Source organism: Saccopteryx bilineata, chromosome 4 (assembly GCF_036850765.1).
Source record: "Saccopteryx bilineata isolate mSacBil1 chromosome 4, mSacBil1_pri_phased_curated, whole genome shotgun sequence".
In the NCBI taxonomy this organism is placed as follows: domain Eukaryota; kingdom Metazoa; phylum Chordata; class Mammalia; order Chiroptera; family Emballonuridae; genus Saccopteryx; species Saccopteryx bilineata.
Genome location: NC_089493.1, coordinates 167426264 through 167444072, shown reverse-complemented (window position 1 = coordinate 167444072; position 17809 = coordinate 167426264). Strand labels below are relative to the sequence as shown.

At 47.4% G+C, this 17809-nt stretch overlaps 2 protein-coding genes across 4 annotated transcripts in view; one reads left to right on the top strand and one right to left on the bottom strand.

Moving 5' to 3' along the window:
* The first annotated feature begins 595 nt into the window (after positions 1-595).
* Positions 596-15380, top strand: GNPDA1 (glucosamine-6-phosphate deaminase 1). 3 transcript variants are annotated; one of them, XM_066272817.1, is made up of 7 exons: positions 596-715; positions 2125-2254; positions 6310-6411; positions 9164-9346; positions 10344-10528; positions 12759-12933; positions 13901-15380. In XM_066272817.1, exons 2-7 carry the CDS (start codon positions 2131-2133, stop codon positions 13999-14001), a joined length of 870 nt encoding a protein of 289 aa, XP_066128914.1. In that variant the 5' UTR covers positions 596-715; positions 2125-2130; the 3' UTR covers positions 14002-15380. The 3 variants fall into 3 exon arrangements, with proteins under 3 accessions (XP_066128914.1, XP_066128912.1, XP_066128911.1); XM_066272815.1 differs by lacking the exon at positions 596-715 and adding an exon at positions 1120-1360; XM_066272814.1 differs by lacking the exon at positions 596-715 and adding an exon at positions 1121-1311.
* RNF14 (ring finger protein 14) overlaps positions 15122-17809 on the bottom strand; it is a 28947-nt gene continuing 26259 nt past the window's right edge. Inside the window, exon 10 of the mRNA XM_066272810.1 lies at positions 15122-17072. The gene's annotated coding sequence lies outside the window, so the exon portion shown is untranslated. The remainder of the gene's footprint in view (positions 17073-17809) is intronic.

Sequence of the window (17809 nt, the reverse complement as noted above, 5' to 3'; positions counted from 1 at the left end):
TGGAGATTGGTCCCCTGCCGGGTGGCTCACTGTATAAAGTGTCTTCCTAGAGCACCACGGTCGCAGGTTCAATCTCCAGTCAGGCCATGTATGAACTAAATAATGGAACAACTAAATGGAACAGTGAGTTGATGCCTTTCTCTCTCTCTGTCTCTCAAATCAATGTCAAAAAAGAAAAAATTTAGATTGCCTACACCAGAATTCAAACCCAAGTCTTTCTGACTGTTCCCAGGCTAACTCCAAAGATTCCAGGGTTAACACAGACACTGTCCTGGTTCCCCCAGATAAAAACCAGGTCCTATTAAAGTCACATGAAGTCACTCTTCCTGTAAAGATCTGAAGGCAGCGGCTGCATATCCAGCCTGTTATCTGATGTGTTTGAAGATTGGAGTTGGAATCTCACTGTGAAACATCTGCAATCCTCAAACTGAGCTGAGATTTCTGACTGAATTAAAAACAAACTATACCAACACTGAGGCCAAAGAACAAATTCCTTTAACTGTAAAGGGATTAGCTCCACCTCCCTATCTCATCAGGGTCACAACAGATTAAACTGACCATTATGAAGGCGGTCTGCAGCAGCAGCTGGGTCCAAGGGGAAGAGTGAGCCCCCGGGTTGTCCACTCAGAGCAGAGTAACAGGAACTAGAGAACGTGGCCACCTAGCTGACTGTGGATAGCATGGGCGGTGTGTTCCCATTTCTGCAAAATATAATGTAAGTATATTCAAGGAAAAGCAAGTTAGAATGTAACCTACTGTTATCTTGGGGTGGGGAGACGTGGGATCTAGCTTTCTCTCTAGTATGGGTTCATATCTTAAAAAAGAAAAGAAAGAAAAAGAAAACAATCAATTATATTTCAAACAATAGTTACAATATCTGAAATAAGTGACATCTTAAAAAAATTAAAATAAATAAAACTGAAGGCAAAGCCAGGCCCAAACCTAGGAGACTCTGAGGAAGGGATTCTGCTCTCCCTTCCCTGAGCCAACGTCCACGCACTAAAACTCAGCCCTAGCTCCCCAGCCTGGGCACAGCATTCCTGGGAGCGACGTGCCTCCAAGTCTACCCCCTCCTGCACAAAACACGCCTCCAAGCCCCGCCTTCGGAGGGCTGTGACCCAGACCCGCACGTGAGGAGAGAGCGAGGGCCCCCAGGGGCCCGTAGTCAGCTCTCAGGGTGTGGCCCCACACGGTCCGCCCTCAGGGGTCTGCTCCGTGGGCGGCGCCTGGTAACGCGTGACCCGCACCACGTGACCCGCGCCAGGCGGGACCGCCAGCGCTGGTGCTGCAGCCGCAGCGGGAGGTGTCTGCGTAAGTGGGGAGCGGGCCGCCTAGAACCGCTGCTCGCGGGCAGGAACAGGTGGGTGTGGGCTGGGGTCCCGACGTTGCCCTAGCTTTCGACACCTGGAGCTGGGACCCTAGCGATCCGCTCGGACTCCCTCCCCCGACGGGGCTGGAGAGGCGAAAGGATCGCCATCGGTGTAGGGGAAACACTCCCGAACCCCACCGACGGCCGATTCGGTCACTTCCGCGTCGGGCCTTCCGACTCCGAGCGCAATGCGAAGGAGCAAATGCGCTCCTTCGGGAGCGATTACCGTGTGCTTTGGGAGCCCCCCTTTCTAGTGAGAAAACATCTCTCTCCAGCAAAGTCCACGGACCCCACCTGCCCTGGTGGCCTGAGATGAACCTATGGCCCCTCTGTCCAGCGGCTGGGGGTGGAAGGATAGGTCGAACTACAAGATTATAGTCAACATATTGAATACCAGTTACATGTATTCCCTCATTTAATATTCACAGTAGGTAGCTACTTTTCACCCTATTTTCACATAAGAGAAAACAGGCTCAGAGAACTTGGGTCCCAAGACCTGCAGTAGGTAAACTAAGGACTCGAGATTAGAACCCAGGTCTGTGCCACAGCGGCACCTTCTGGTGGGTGGTGGAGGCACTGGGCCCAGCTGTCAGTTCTTCTGAATCGAAAGTTAGTGCCTTCCTTTTCCTGGCTCAGACTGCCCCGGGAGAGGGTGTTGCTGGGGGAGAGGCCTTCTCCCCTTTCTCAACCACCTGCATCTCTTTCTCCCCTCCCTGCCCCTTACCACTGAGTCCTTTTGTTACCTGCCCCTGCAGGACAAGATGAAGCTCATCATCCTGGACAACTATTCTCAGGCCAGCGAGTGGGCCGCCAAATACATCAGGAATCGCATCATCCAGTTTAACCCAGGACCAGACAAGTACTTCACCCTGGGGCTCCCCACTGGTGCGTTGTGGGATGGCGAGGGTGCCATGGGTTTGGGGGAGAGTAGGTTTTAGGAGGTTTTAGGGGGCCAGGTAGGTGGGCTCACTCAGCCAAGGGACTTTAAGAAGGGTTCTTAGGAAATACTACTGTGAGTGAACAAGTCCCCTGTCCCTGGACATACAAAACAGAGGAACCCGGCTTCCTTTTTGGGTTGGTTTAGTTGCTTCCTACTCCTGAAGACTCCTGGAGCAGGAAGAACTTGATTTTTGGCCATAGGCTAAATCAACTCTGTCAGTCATGGGCTCCTTAGCAGGATTAAGTCCCAGTGCCTTAAAGCATATTTAATGAATGAATTTCTCTTCCTGGCATCTTGGAGAGCTGCGGGTTAGGCCCACCATCCTTGGGAGAACTGAGAATATAGTCACTCAAAGCATTTTCTGTGAGGCTTAATTAAACAGAGGACCTAAGTGAAAAACAGGCCCAGTTTCTCTGGGAAAAATCAGAATATTGCCTTTATAGGAAGATACTCTGTTCTTAGCTCCTTGAAGCAAATGTCCTGATTATTTCTTTCAGAAGTGGGATGGATTTGTCACAAAGACTCATCCACTAGGGTCTTCAAATTTTCTCTGTAAGTGGCCAAATAGTAAATATTTTACACTTCACTGGCCATAGAGCCTCTATTACAACTACTTGACTGGGCCCTTGTAGTTCACAAGCAGCCATAGACAATACATAAATGAACAAACATCAGTAAAACTCTACTTATGGGCACTGAAGTTTGAGTTTATATAATATTCACGTTACAAAATAACATTCTTTTGATTTTTAAATACTCAGAGTATTCTTAGCTCATGAGCTGTACAAAAACAGCAGCAGCCTGACCTGTGGTGGTGCAGTGGATAAAGCGTCGACCTGGAAATGCTGAGGTCGCCGGTTCGAAACCCTGGGCTTGCCTGGTCAAGGCACATATGGGAGTTGATGCTTCCAGCTCCTCCCTCCCTTCTCTCTCTCTGTCTCTCTCCTCTCTCTCTCTCTCTCTCTGATCTCTAAAAAATGAATAAATAAAATTTAAAAACAAAAAAAAACAGCAGCAGACCAGATTTGGCCTGTGGGCTGAACTTTGTGGACCTCAGCAGTGGAGGCTTGTGGGAGCAGGGTCTGCCAGCACCTGTGAATCAACCACTGCCTTAGGCCACGTGGGGGCTGCATTTCATCCTGTTTTCTAATTGGGTAGAGTCTGGACTTCTGCTGGAACCCTCCCTAGTACCCCATGATCTGCAGAATAACATCCAAGCTCTTCAGGGTGGCATTCAAGGCCTTCCACACCTGGCCTCTTTTTTTTTTTTTTTTAATTAATTAATTTATTTTTTAATTTTTCTGAAGCCGGAAACGGGGAGAGACAGACAGACTCCCGCATGCGCCCAACCGGGATCCACCCGGCACTCCCACCAGGGGCGACGCTCTGCCCCTCCAGGGCATCGCTCCGCCGCAACCAGAGCCACTCTAGCGCCTGGGGCAGAGGCCAAGGAGCCATCCCCAGCGCCCGGGCCATCCCCGCTCCAATGGAGCCCTGGCTGCGGAAGGGGAAGAGAGAGACAGAGAGGAAGGAGGGGGGGGGGATGGAGAAGCAAATGGGCACTTCTCCTATGTGCCCTGGCCGGGAATCGAACCTGGGTCCCCCGCATGCCAGGCCGACGCTCCACTGCTGAGCCAACCGGCCAGGGCCACCTGGCCTCTTTCTATCAGTCACACTTGAACCAGCACATTTCCATATAAGTTCCTTGGAACATTCTTTCTGTTTGGTGAAGCACTGAGCAGGGTTCTGGATGGAAACTTCAGAAACCAACTCTGGCTACCTTAAACAGAAAAGGTATTCCTTTTAATTTTTAAAAATTTTTTTTTATTTATTCATTTTAGAGAGGAAAGAGAGAGGGACAGAGAGAGGAGAGAGAGACAGGGGAGAGGAGCTGGAAGCATCAACTCCCATATGTGCCTTGACCAGGCAAGCCCAGGGTTTCGAACCGGCGACCTCAGCATTTCCAGGTCGACGCTTTATACACTGCGCCACCACAGGTCAGGCTAAACAGAAAAGGTATTTATTGGCTAGATATTGGGCAGCTTATAGAATTGATGGGAAGGACAGAGGTTTGGAAAAGGGACTAGATAGTAAATGATCTAGCCCAGGGGGCAGACGGGGAAGCTGTGTTGCTCAGGCTGTTACAGGTGCTAGGATACAGCAATGAATAAAAAAGACAAATTTTTGCTTTCCTGAAGCTTAAATTGTAGTGTTCCGGAAAGACATAATAAACAAGTTAATTAGCAAGGTATAGAGTATGTTACATGGTAATATGAAGGAAAGAGAAAATGAAGCCAGGAGGGGATATACAGAGTGGCTAGGCAGGGGGTGGTGGGAGTTGCACTGTTGGATATGGTGGCAGGAGAGATCTGAGAAAAATTTGAGTAGAGGCCTAAGGAGGTGAGGCAGCCATGCAGATACCTCAAGGAAGAGCACTGCTGACAAAGGGAATGTGCAAAGGCCCTGAAGTAGAATTGCTTGAGCAGGATGAGTAAGGGGGAGAAAGGTAGCAAGGGGCCAGGTTATATAGAGACTTTGCTAGGGCTGATTATTCAGAGAAAAATGAGAAGTCACTGTTAGAGTGTAGGAAGAGTGACCTGAATTGTGTGGGGTTCTTTCAATATTTTTCTCTTAAAATTTTTCAAATATTCAGAAAAGCTGAAAGAAGAGCACTATACCACTTACCTAGATTCACCAGTTATTAACATTTTGTCACATTTGCTTTCATCTCTTCTGGCTCATGTTCTGTCTATACACACACACACACACACACACACACACACACACACAATTTTCTTCCTGTATTACTTGAAAGTAAGTTCTAGACATCCTGACATTACTGCTAATTTTCAGCACCTATCTCCTCAGTTAAGGACATTCTCATATGTAAGCACAATACCACTAAGAAAATTAAATACCTAAGAAAATTAAAACTCATTCCACAATATCATCTAATATATAGACTATATTAAAATATTTTCCCTAATTGTCCACATTTCTTTTTTTTCTTTTTTTTTTTTCTGAAGCTGGAAACGGGAAGGCAGCCAGACAGACTCCCACATGTGCCCGACCGGGATCCACCCGGCACGCCCACCAGGGGGCGACGCTTTGCCCATCTGGGGCCTCGCTCTGTTGCAACCAGAGCCATTCTAGCGCCTGAGGCAGAGGCCATGGAGTCATCCCCAGCGCCCGGGCCATCCCTGCTCCAATGGAGCCTTGGCTGCGGGAGGGGAAGAGACAGACAGAGAGGAGGGAGAGGGGGAGAGGTGGAGAAGCAGATGGGCACTTCTCCTGTGTGCCCTGGCCGGGAATTGAACCTGGGACTTCTGCACACCAGGCCAACGCTCTACCACTGAGCCAACAGGCCAGGGCCACTTCTTTTATAGTTAAAAAAAATTGATTCAATGTCCAGTCAGGCTTCATACTAATCTTTAGTCATTTAGTCTATAGTGGTCCTGCAGCCTTTTTTATGTGTTTTATGACTGACTTTAATAAGACTCCACCTGGGAGTTCGTTGCTCCTTAGAGACGTCTTCCCTGAACCCTCAGGCTAGCTTGTGCTTACCCCTATCTCAGCTGCCATTACTGCTTCCTGTCCCCACTCTGAGATAGTGAGCTCCCCCAGGGGGGTTGCTATGCCTCTCGCTACTCTGCCTCCCACATAGTCACCGCTCAGGGGTGTCACATCAGTGATTAGGTCTGATGTTCACTCAAGTACTAATCGCAGTCATTTCAACCTTCAGTGTGCTGCACACTGGGGATTTAGCAGTGAACAAAACAGACACAGCTCTGCCCCTCTGCACAGTCCAGTGGGGGAATAGGCAGTAAACAGGCAATAATGCATGACAGGATTGGAGCGTTTGGGACTTCAGATCTGGCTTGTTTCTCGCAGATCTGACAGGTTCTTTTTGAGAAACATTCCTGTCTCATTACTGGGAACCCCCTCTGGGCTTCAAGAGCTGGGGGCTGAAGGGTATTCGTGGCTGTGGCCTCTCTCGTAGGGAGCACCCCGCTTGGCTGCTACAAGAAGCTAATTGAGTACTATAAGAACGGAGACCTGTCCTTCAAATATGTGAAGACCTTCAACATGGACGAGTATGTGGGTGAGTCTTTCCCTTGCAGTCCTTACCTGATTCCTGGAGAGTCAGCACTCCTCCCCCTCACAGGCTCTGTCCTGGAATTGGAATTTGGATGTCTCAGGAAACCAGTGACATTCAATGACAAGCTCAATTACAGATGCCTGTCTCTTCTGGGCGTTTTACTCCACTATAAAATGGGGTTAATAAAACTGACTTCATAGGTTGGAAGCATTAAATGGTAGAACAGATGTGGAAGCCTCTTGTTTAGAGCAGGCACTTAAACATATTTGAATATTTTCTCCTTTCCTCCTCCCCCAACTCCAGGGCCTTTCTGTTTAGAACAAATGATTGGAAATGGGATCGAGGCTGGGGTGTGGCCATGTCTGTGTCTGGCTTCCTCTCTAGTGTTCATCCTCTCGCTCCCCTTTCTGCCAGGTACATTGGGAGGGAAGCTGAGACTAGTATCCTTTCCACTACCGAAAAGCTACACTCATCTTCCTCACCTCCTTCCGTGCTCCCCACCCCACTACCCACAATTTTGTAATTTGCTTCTTTCACTTTCAACTTTTAAAAATTGTAGTAAAATACACATAACATAAAACGTACCCTTAACCTTTTTTACATACAGTTGCATACAGTTGTGTTAAGCACATTCGTATTCTGCAGCCAGTCCCCATGACTCTTTTCATTTTGCAAAGTTGAAACTCTATATCCAATAAATACCAACTCCTCACCCCCCACTCCACCAGCCTCTGGCAGTCACCATTGTACTTTATGTATTTGACTACTCTACATACCTCATATAACTGGAAGCATACAGTATTTTTGTCTTCGTGACTGGCTTATTTCTTTTAACATAATATTCTTGAAGTTCATCCATGTTGTAGCATACAGGGGTGGGCAAAAGTAGGTTTACAGTTGTGAGTACACCAAACAAAATTTATTCCTTTTTTTGAGTTGTTGTTGTTTTTGTTTTTTTTTTTAAATTTATTCATTTTTTAGAGAGGAGAGAGACAGAGGAGAGAGAGACAGAGAGAGAAGGGGGGAGGAGCTGGAAGCATCAACTCCCATATGTGCCTTGACCAGGCAAGCCCAGGGTTTCGAACCGGCGACCTCAGCATTTCCAGGTCGACGCTTTATCCACTGCGCCACCACAGGTCAGGCTTTTTGAGTTTTTTTTAAAGAGAAAGAGAGAAGAGAGAGTGAGAAGCATCAACTCATAGTTGCTTCACTTTAGTTGTTGATTGCTTCTCGTATGTGCCTTGATTGGTGGGCTCAAGTAGAGACAGTGATCCCTTGCTCAAGCCAGCAACCTCTGGACTCAAGCCAGTGACCTTGGGATCACTTCAGTGATCCTGCACTCAAGCTCTGAGCCCGCAGTTAAGCAGTCAACCTTGGGGTTTTGAACCAGGACCTCAGCATCCTAGGTTGATGCCATATCCACTGTGACATCACGTCAGGCCAGAGTTTATTCTTGTATTTTTGTTTTTTCTGGTATTTTTCTGAAGTTGGAAACAGGGAGGCAGTCAGACTCCCGCATGCGCCTGACCGGGATCCACCCGGCACGCCCACCAGGGGGCAATGCTCTGCTCATCTGGGTGTTGCTCTGCCGCAACCAGAGCCACTCTAGCACCTGAGGCAGAGGCCACAGAGCCATCCTCAGCGCCTGGGGACAACTTTGTTCCAATGGAGCCTTGGCTGCGGGAGGGGAAGAGAGAGACAGAGAAGAAGGAGAGGGGGAGGGGTGGAGAAACAGATGGGCGCTTCTCCTGTGTGCCCTGGCTGGGAATTGAACCCGGGACTCCTGCACGCCAGGCCGACACTCTACCACTGAGCCAACCGGCCAGGGCCTATTCTTGTATTTATTAATTACTGTATTATTTCCCATATGAGCTATAAACCTACTTTTACCCATCCCTATATGCCAGAATTTCCTTATTTATTTAAGAGGCAGGGAGAGAGCGACAGGAACATTGAGCCTCTCCTATATGTGCCCTGACCGGGGAATTGAACTGGCAAGTGGAATGACACTCCAGTCAACCTAGCTATCTGGCCAGGGCTTTTCTTTTCTTTTTTTTTTTAGAGACAGAGAGAGGAAGGGGGAGAGGGGGGGAGGAGGAAGGGAAGCATTTATTTGTTGTTCCACTCAGTCCTGCATTCATTGGTTGCTTCCTGTGTGTGCCCTGACTGGAGATCAAATTTCCTTCCTTTTTAAGGCTTACTGTAAACATCCTTAACATTAAACATTATTCACTTGAAACATTCTTTCTCTTCTTGGCTAAAATCTCTTTTGGGAAACTGAGATAATTCTCACTACATGGTGGTCAAGTTGGGGTTCAGGCTGAACAGGGTATAACCGGGGGTGAGCGGTGAGGTTGGGAGGCACAGGGTGAGGGGTGTGCTTGCTTCCTTTCATGGGAGGACCCAGCCTCACCTCCGGGGGCCTGCATCACTTCCAGAAGCCCAGAGTGATCCTGGCCTCCAGCCTGTGGTCATTCCCTTGCGAAAAGATCAAAATGAGGGAGTCCCTCAGGTCCCTGGTATGTAGCTACTCTGCCTGATCCTGTAGTCACAAGTGACGGTGGTGGGTAGACTCTTAGGGACATCAGCTCAGACTGTCCTAAGGGGCTGAATGTGGGAGGTCTGGTGCCCAAGGCTCCTTGATTGGCATTCCCCTGAGAGCATCTCCGGGGGTCTGGGGATATCCTGGCATCCTCCTTGGGGGGAAGGCTCTGGCTCAGCCTGGGCATGACTGAGTGCAGCCATGGCCCCACAGGTCTTCCTCGAGACCACCCAGAGAGTTACCACTCCTTCATGTGGAACAACTTCTTCAAGCACACTGACATCCACCCGGAAAACACCCACATTCTGGATGGGAATGCAGCTGACCTGCAGGCTGAATGTGAAACCTTTGAAGAGAAGATCAAGGCTGCGGGCGGCATTGAGCTGTTTGTTGGAGGTGAGCCTGACGCTGTGCAGGTGACGATGCCAGACCCAGCATGGTTAGAACACATGTCGTCTTCTCTCTGTGCTGGTGACAGTGGGAGTCACTTACCTCTCTGAGGAGGCCGGGCAGGAGAGTGGGTCCTCTAGATCCTGGCCCTGGTTCTACTGCTCAGTAGCTGTGTGATCTTGGATAGCTCCTCTTTCTGCACCTCACTGCCTGTCTATAGTGGGATGTTTGAGTCTGGGCTCCGAGATTCTATTTCCCAGTCTGGGAGTTTTATAGCTCAGTCATGGGACATATCTAAAGTTAGAATCACAGGCTTGTGTAGTTCCAGAAGATCCCACACTCAGCCCCTGCATGCTATAAATAGCCAAGTGAACCCCGGGGAAATTTTATGATTTGCTAAAGGTCAGCTGGCCATAGTAGTGGAGACAAGACAGGAACCTGTGGGGTACCCCTCTTAGGTTTGTGCCCTTGTTTGCTACTCTGGCCGCATTTCTACCTGTTCCTGGCTCTGGAGTTACCACAGGAGGGTAAAGTTAGACTGCCTTTTACCACTCTAGATTGGACATTACTTCAAGATGGGGAGAAAGAGGTCAGGAGCACTCATGTCTGAGATTATATCAACTTGGCAGCCCCTGGCCAGGCCCTCTGTATGTTTTATTCCCTGGGACTCTATGCTGGTAGCAGGACCCCTGGCTATTGTCAGGAAAGAGAGGTTTCACTTCAATGATCTGAGGAGGCAGAAGCTATTTGGAGTACCCCTCACTCAGCTTTTTGATGGTGGTAACAAGTTAACAATGGCTGTGTGTGCCCCAGGAATGAATGGGCTGGGGGTGGGGAGAGGGGAAGATCAGATGCCTAGTATACCTGCTCAGGGGGTGACTGAGAAAAAAGACATGGTTTTCAAGGAGTTTTGCAGACCCTCTGGGGAAGGAGAGGGAGTTCACCCTTGTAGTGTTGGGTCCTTGCCACTATCAGGGCTGTCTTAACTATCTCTCCTGGGTAGGCATCGGCCCCGATGGACACATTGCCTTCAATGAGCCGGGCTCCAGTCTGGTGTCCAGGACCCGGGTGAAGACACTGGCCATGGACACCATCCTGGCCAATGCTAGGTTCTTCAATGGAGATCTTGCCAAGGTGCCCACCATGGCCCTGACAGTGGGTGTGGGCACTGTTATGGATGCTAGAGAGGTAAGGGCGCAAGGGGTCAATGACCTTCATTGGGGGGTTGAACTGGTCTTTTGTTAAAAAATTTTAACCGTACATGTACCAACTTAGTACATTTGTATTAAAAATGAAGATATAAATAAGGATAAAATCCCAAGTGACCTTATCCCTGTTCCTCCTCCCTCTTTGGAGGGAGCCACTGTTACCAGGGGTGACTCCTGTGATCACCGACTGCTCAGACTGCAGGCTCCCTGGCCTCCGCTTATGTCCCCTTTCTAGCTTTGCAGGCCAAGCAGCCCAGCACTACTAATGCCCATATGAATTTGCACCTGCACAGCTCCTGAGAGGGACCCTCTAGTTCCCTGCAGGTGGTGGAGGTGCTCCAGGATGTTTGTTGTTACAGCCCTGTGCTCGGGGCTTCATAAAGTGGAAAAGGGTGATTGAAATATGTCCTACACTGAATTTAGTTAAGTTTTTCCTTAGAAAAGTTAGGAAATATTTCAATTTTTTGCGGTTCCAATTTCCTACTGTCTTTCATTAGAATTTTAGAAGCATTTTTTTTTCCTTCCTGGAGTATATTTAGTGGGAAGCAGCTACAGACATTTTAGCTTTAAATTTCTTTACCAAAGTCTGTAAACAAACATCTAAGTCAGTTAAAAATGTTCTGTCTAAAGTAAACTTCTGTGAAATATGCGTGGCACCAGATTTCTACCGGGAGGAGATGAGAAGCATTAATCTGTAGTTGCGTCACTATAGTTGTTCATTGATTGCTTCTCACATGTGCCTTGACTGGGGGGCTCAAGCCAGGGACCATGGGATCATGTTGATCCTGTGCTCAAGCTGGTGAGCCTGCGCTTAAGCCAGATGAGCCCACATTCAAGCTAGCGACCTTGGGGTTTCAAACCTGGGACCTAAGTGTCCCAGGTCAGTACTCTATCCACTGTGCTACCACCAGTCAGATAGGAGTCTTTACCTTTTTTTTTAAGGGCACACTGGGGAAGACAGGAAGGGAGAAAGAGGAGAATCATCAACTCATAGTGTGGCACTTTAGTTGTTCATTGATTGCTTCTCATATGTGCCTTGTCTGTGGGCCCCCAGCCGAGCCACCTGACCTCTTGTTCAGGCCAACAACTTTGGGTTGAAGCCAGCGACCATGGGATTGTGTCGATGATCCCATGCTCAAGCTGGTGACACCATGTTCAAACTGATGAGCCTGTGCTCTAGCTGGATGAGCCCACGCTCAAGCCAGCAACCTTAGGGTTTTGAACCTGGGACCTTAGCATCCCAGGTTGACACTACCCATTGTGCCACCACCAGACAGGCTCTGTGCCTTTATTTTATTTAAACAAAAAGCATTACCCCAAGTCACATTAGTAGGTCTAATACTCGGAACTGAAAGTGACTAGATTAAGGGGCAGCCTTGTTGAGATTCAGCCTTAACCAGACAGAAGACTCAGCATTGCTTCCAAGACTCCTTGACATCTTCTTGTGATTGTGAAAAGACCCAGCCTAGGTAGGACCTCCTACACCCAGTGTTAGAACTGTTGGGAAAAGAGGCAGGGTATGGCACATCAGTTCATGGGGCACTAGCAGATTCATCATCAAAGGTGCCAGGAGGCACTGTGGAGTGGCATCAAGAACATGCACTTAGGGTTAGAAACGATCTGGGGCAAGTTACTTAACCCTGGCCCCTAACCCCAGCCCAATTCCTTATCATAGAACATGGGGCTAATGGTGCCTCCTACTCTGGCTACTTGTATAACAGTGCATGGGGAGCCTGGAGCAGAGTATATGCTAACGGCTTACACTGGTATAGAAAACAGTAGTCCTGCCTGACCTAGCAGTGACGCAGTGGAGAGAGCGTCAAACTAGGACACAGAGGACCCAGGTTTGAAACCCCAAGGTTGCGGGCTTTAGTGTGGGCTCACAGCTTGAGCGCAGGGTTGCTGGCTTGAGCATCAGATCATAGACATGCCCCACGGTCACTGGCTGGAGTAAGGAGTCACTTGCTCTGCTCTGGCCCCCGGTCAAGGCTCATAGAGAAAGCAATCAATGAATAACTAAGGAGCCACAATGAAGAATTGATGCTTCTCATCTCTCTCTCTCTTCCTGTCTGTCTGTCCCTATCTGACTCTGTCAAAAAAAACAGTAGTCCTTACAACTGTTTGGGCCAACCACACTGGAGCTCAGGTGCCTGGAGTTCTGGTTTTGCTGCTCTACCTCCTCCGTCACAGGCTTGTTCTCTGATCCCCAGGTCATGATCCTCATCACAGGTGCTCACAAGGCGTTTGCTCTGTACAAAGCCATCGAGGAGGGAGTGAACCACATGTGGACCGTGTCTGCCTTCCAGCAGCATCCCCGCACGGTGTTTGTATGCGATGAAGATGCCACCCTGGAGCTGAAAGTGAAGACCGTCAAGTATTTCAGAGGTGAGGGAGGGCTGGGGCTGCGTGTAGGTGGCCAGGTTCAGGATATGCTAGGAGTCGAGGGTGGATCTAGCTTTTATGCTCTGGACATTTTAGTCATCAACTTTGATTTTCATAAAAATCAAACCATGTCTCAAAAAGTCATTTCTCTTCTATCCATAACTGAGCGTCCATTTCTGGAGACGTGTTTGCTGTGAGGGGGACACAAAATGAAAAGCGGTTGCCCAGGGGCTCTGTGGTGACCTCTGCAACTGTTGAGTTTCAGGTTGTGTATCTTCCCTGCTCCTACACAGGCCTTTCTCCTCTAGAAGAGGCAGTGAACTGTCAAGAGGGCCTTCTGGTGTCCTACTTAAAAAGGACACACTGCTTTAAGCAAACTTGTGTGAAAATCCTAATTTGCTGAGTAGGCAGATTAAAGCCTGACCAGGTGGTGGTACAGTGGACAGAGCATTGGACTGGGATGCAGAGGATCCAGGTTCAAAACTGAGGTCGCAGGCTTGAGCGCAGGGTCCCTGGCTTGAGCGTGGGATCATAGACATGACCCCATGGTCGCTGGCTCGAGCAAGGGGTCACGTGCTCTGCTGTAGCCCCCTGGTCAGGGCACATATGAGAAAGAAATCAGTGAACAACTAAGGAACTGCAATAAAGAATTGATGCTTATCTCTTTCCCGTTCTGCCTGTCCCTGACACACACACACACACACACACGTGTTCTTTGCTATAAAGATAAAACTTTTAATGGCCAACTCTTCTCAAGATTGCATTTATAAAGTCCTGTGGATTCCAGCATTCATTGAGAAGACCAATTCTTTCCTATTCTTAGGGTGTTTTATCCTTTGGAGCCACAGAGAAAGCACGATGAGTACCGATTCTAAGACAAAATGTGAGAGCCCCTGGATATTGCTGTTGACAGTTGTGGAACTCTGCCTCTACCTGCATTAACTACTTTTTCTTTCAAATTTTCTTGTAGGTTTAATGCTTGTTCATAACAAGTTGGTGGACCCCTTGTACAGTATCAAAGAGAAAGAAACAGAGAAAAGCCAGTCTTCTAAGAAACCCTACAGTGATTAGCCTGTGCTAATGTTGGTGTCACGTACCTTGATGGGACAGGCACATTTCTCTGGAAACTGTCTTTAGAAGGACAGAATTGTGTTTCTTTAATCCAGTATGATTACTCCAGATAAATGAGTGAACTCACTGTTCTGGCTATGCAGCGTGGAGCCTAGTCCTGGAGTTCAGCTATAGGAGAAATGACTTGTTTGTAACTTGCTCTTAATCAGGAAAAAAAAAATCACTCCATAATTTTGATGTCTGCTCCACAGAAATGAGGGGTTGTTAGCTTTTTGTTCTGCCTGACACTGTTCATGTGTACAACACACTCCTGTATATGTATTCCATTATATGAATGTGCCATGTGTCAGGATTTCTGTTGTTACGAACAGATTCTCAGTGGGGGGAACAGGGACTCGTATGGGATAGAACCTCTTTGGAGAGGCTTGAGAGCCCCTTTGAGCAGGACTGCCCCTGACTTGAGATCCCTGTTCAGATGAAGGAACAAACTCTCAATGTCTGAAATCGGCATGAGGCGGCAGACCCTCTCAGGTCAGTAACAGGGGCCATGGGAAGAAAACTGCCCCTTGCTTTTTTTGTCAGTTGTGTGTTCTTTTGTTTTGCCTTCTCAGTTGGTTTTTCTGTGAACTCTGAGGATTCCTTAGGGAGAACTTGGGACGGAAGGGCTAAAGAGAAGGCTTTGCCGATGACCTCAGAGTCCCACGGGGCCCAGCAACGTCAAACTCTTCTCCCTTAGGCACCCTCCAGCACTGGGAGGAAGGCGGAAACCCTTTTCCCGACAGAGCCCTGTGTTTTTGTTCCCAAGTCTCACTGTGGCTCCCCCTTTTTAGAGACCCATTAATAAGTAGAAGGTCCACTGGGGCAACAGACACTGGCATGATTTCAGTGTGGTATTCAGCCAAGGTGATGGGGGCTGGGGCAGGCAGCTCAATGAGTTCAGTCACAACACAAATGACATCTTCTCCTGCTTCCCTAGTAGCTAAGTGCCAAGACGACGTACAAATGCTTCTACAGGTGCCTTTCCCACCTACAGTGCCCAGCCCCTCTAAACCCTGTCAGGTTCATGTGGCATGCTGATGTCTCCAGAACATCAGGAACCACAACCCTTTGTCCCTTTATCTGTTGCAAGATGAGTCTGCTGCTTTGCCTTCCTTTGACTCTCATCCTCCTCCCTGTCTTTGTGCCTGTTCCAAGCTGCCGCCGCCTCTGTCTCTATGAAGCTCTCAGAGCCTGGCTCCGGCCTGGAAGTGCTGTTCGGTACCAGCATTCGGTCTTGAGCTTTTACACGTGATTGTGCTGTCATCCTGTTTTAATCTAATGGATCAACGAGCTTGCTTGTTTAAAATGTGGTATTTTCTATTAAATCCAGTATTTTCAAATTTGTCATTTGTGGACTTTCCCCCCATCCCCACCCAAAAGGTCAGAAGATGGTCTGGGTTCATAGTATTTTGAGAATACTGGTGAAAGAAGCTTTACATTCATTCCTTACAGCAGCTCTGTAGGAAGTCACAGTTATAGACATTGATCTTTTTCATTTACTGGGGGAGAAAGAAAATATTTCATAAAAATGAAGCACCTGTGTGAAAAATGGTAGGAAGAAATAATTGAGCAATAAATTGTCATGTTCTAACCATACTTGGGATCCAAATAAGGATACGGCTGTTAAAAAATAAAATAAGGTGGATCTGTGACCAAGAGGGATATAAAAAAATACATGGTATAGAAAATAGGTTTGGCTTTCTTTTTAGTTAAAAATCAGCATAATGGAGTATCTTGGGTCAATATAACCAATTGAAGTACAACTTGCAGTGGGAAGAAGGGTTTAATTTTTACCAGTTATAGTGACATATTTATGTGCCCATAAATTCATCTACCTTAAATATAAATTCAGTGGTTTTTATAAGTATGGAGTTGTGCAAGTCCTCACCACAGTCTGTTGCCATCCACAAATGCTCCCTACTCCTACGCCAGCCGGGGAAGACTGGGCTGCTGTCTCCGACTCATCTTTCCTGGACACACCATATGAATGGAATCGACAGCACAGCATCTCTTGGGTCTGGCTTCTGCCACTAAGCTTGTTTTTGAAGTTCATACAAAACGTGTGGCTGTAGTCCACTCCTTTCTATTCCTGGAGAGTATTTTATTATATGACTGTGCCATCTTGTTTATCCAGTAAAATGATAAATTTTAAAGCAGGTATGTCGTAGAAAAAAATCACATTAGAATGAAATGAGAAAGGATTTAGGTCGACAGCCAAACTGGAGATGTCTATAGGAACTCGGGACCTTGAAAAGATCTGTCTTTTCCAGGCCTGTGTTTCCCCGGTGCTTCAACAATGGTGTCACCTTGCTACAACCAGTTCTTACATGGATCTGGGCCAGCCTGGGCCTCTGATACTACACAGGGCTTCTTGGACAGAAGCTAATTACATGTTTTAGGTAGGGATCACAGTAGGCCCGGAATATCTTATTGCCAGAAAACAAAGGTGCTTTAAGAAAATGAGGCAAAGCCCTGGACAGGTATCTCAGTTGGTTAGAGCATATTATATGATAATGGATTAGCCAGTTGGCCTACTGAGGACCTAAATTTGCAAATTTGGTGCCTTTCCTAGGAACCAAAACCTTTTCTGTGACAAGATGCTAGTGAAGCATGCATAAGTCTCCAAGATATATTGTGACAGAATGCTCAGTTCTGTAATAATGGTGGGTAAAACAGAACACAGAAATTTGGACCCCAAGGGTGCCGTGAACACAAACTAGCAATTACACCACATTTCCCCCAGTCCATTCAGTCTCCTTGAAGACTAATTCATATAGCCCTCTTCCTCCTGCTTTTTTTTTTGCATCTGATGACCTTGAAAGTAGAAGCAATCAGGAAAGAACAAGCTCCCACCACCACATACACCCACCTGCCAGCCCTGCCCTCATTCTCTGCCTTCTTCCTGTTACTCGCTCCTTGGCCAGTCCCTCCACTGGTGCACCAGATCCCATCTTCTCACCTACTTGAAGGCACTGCTCCAGCAAGACTCCTTTCTCACCTGCAGCATCATATTGTCCTTTCCTGGATCACTCCTACGAGCATATAAAACAAGCTTTAAAAATAAAACTTGACCCTGTCTGCCTCTTCCTGTAATAGCCTTATTCTCTGATCTCCTTAATTGCAAAATTTCTGAAATTACTGATATTCTGACTGTAATCTTTTCCTCCCATTCTCTCTACCTGGATAGTCCCAATATGCACATGCTACATCTTTTATAACTGTTAACAGTTTTGGATATTTTGTACCTTCTTTTCCCCCATTCCCTTTTCTCTTGAAGTTTCAGTTTAGGACATTTCTATGGACATTTCTTCAAATACACTGATTCTTTCCTTAGTTTTCAGTCTAATAATGAGCCCATTAAGGGCAGTCACTGTTTTATATTACAAATGTCCCCCCACCCCCAGGATTTCTTTTTGATTCCTTTGCTTACATTACTTATCTGATTTTGCATGTTGTCCTTTTCCCATCAGACCTTAGCACATTAATCATAGTTATTTTAAATGCCCTCTCTGATAACTGAAAATCGCTGCCATATCTTAGTCTGGTTCTGATGCTTGCTTTGTCTCTTCAGACTTTTTTCCCTGCCTCTTAGCATCCTTGTAATACTTTATTGAAAGCTGGACATGAAACATTAGGTAATAAGAACTGAGGTAAACGGCCTTTAGTGTGAGGGTTTACGTTTAGTTTATCTGGCTAACAGCTAGACTGTTTAATGTCTGCTACAGGTGTCAGGCTTTAATTTCTTCAGTGTCCTTGTTTTTGTCTCCAC

Excerpts from the sequence above, each read along its gene's own strand:
- GNPDA1 (XM_066272817.1), top strand. The coding sequence starts at position 2,131 with ATGAAGCTCATCATCCTGGACAACTATTCTCAGGCCAGCGAGTGGGCC. Across the intron at positions 6,412-9,163 it reads CAACATGGACGAGTATGTGG|GTCTTCCTCGAGACCACCCA; the intron begins GTGAGTCTTTCC and ends ATGGCCCCACAG. Across the intron at positions 9,347-10,343 it reads CATTGAGCTGTTTGTTGGAG|GCATCGGCCCCGATGGACAC; the intron begins GTGAGCCTGACG and ends TCTCCTGGGTAG.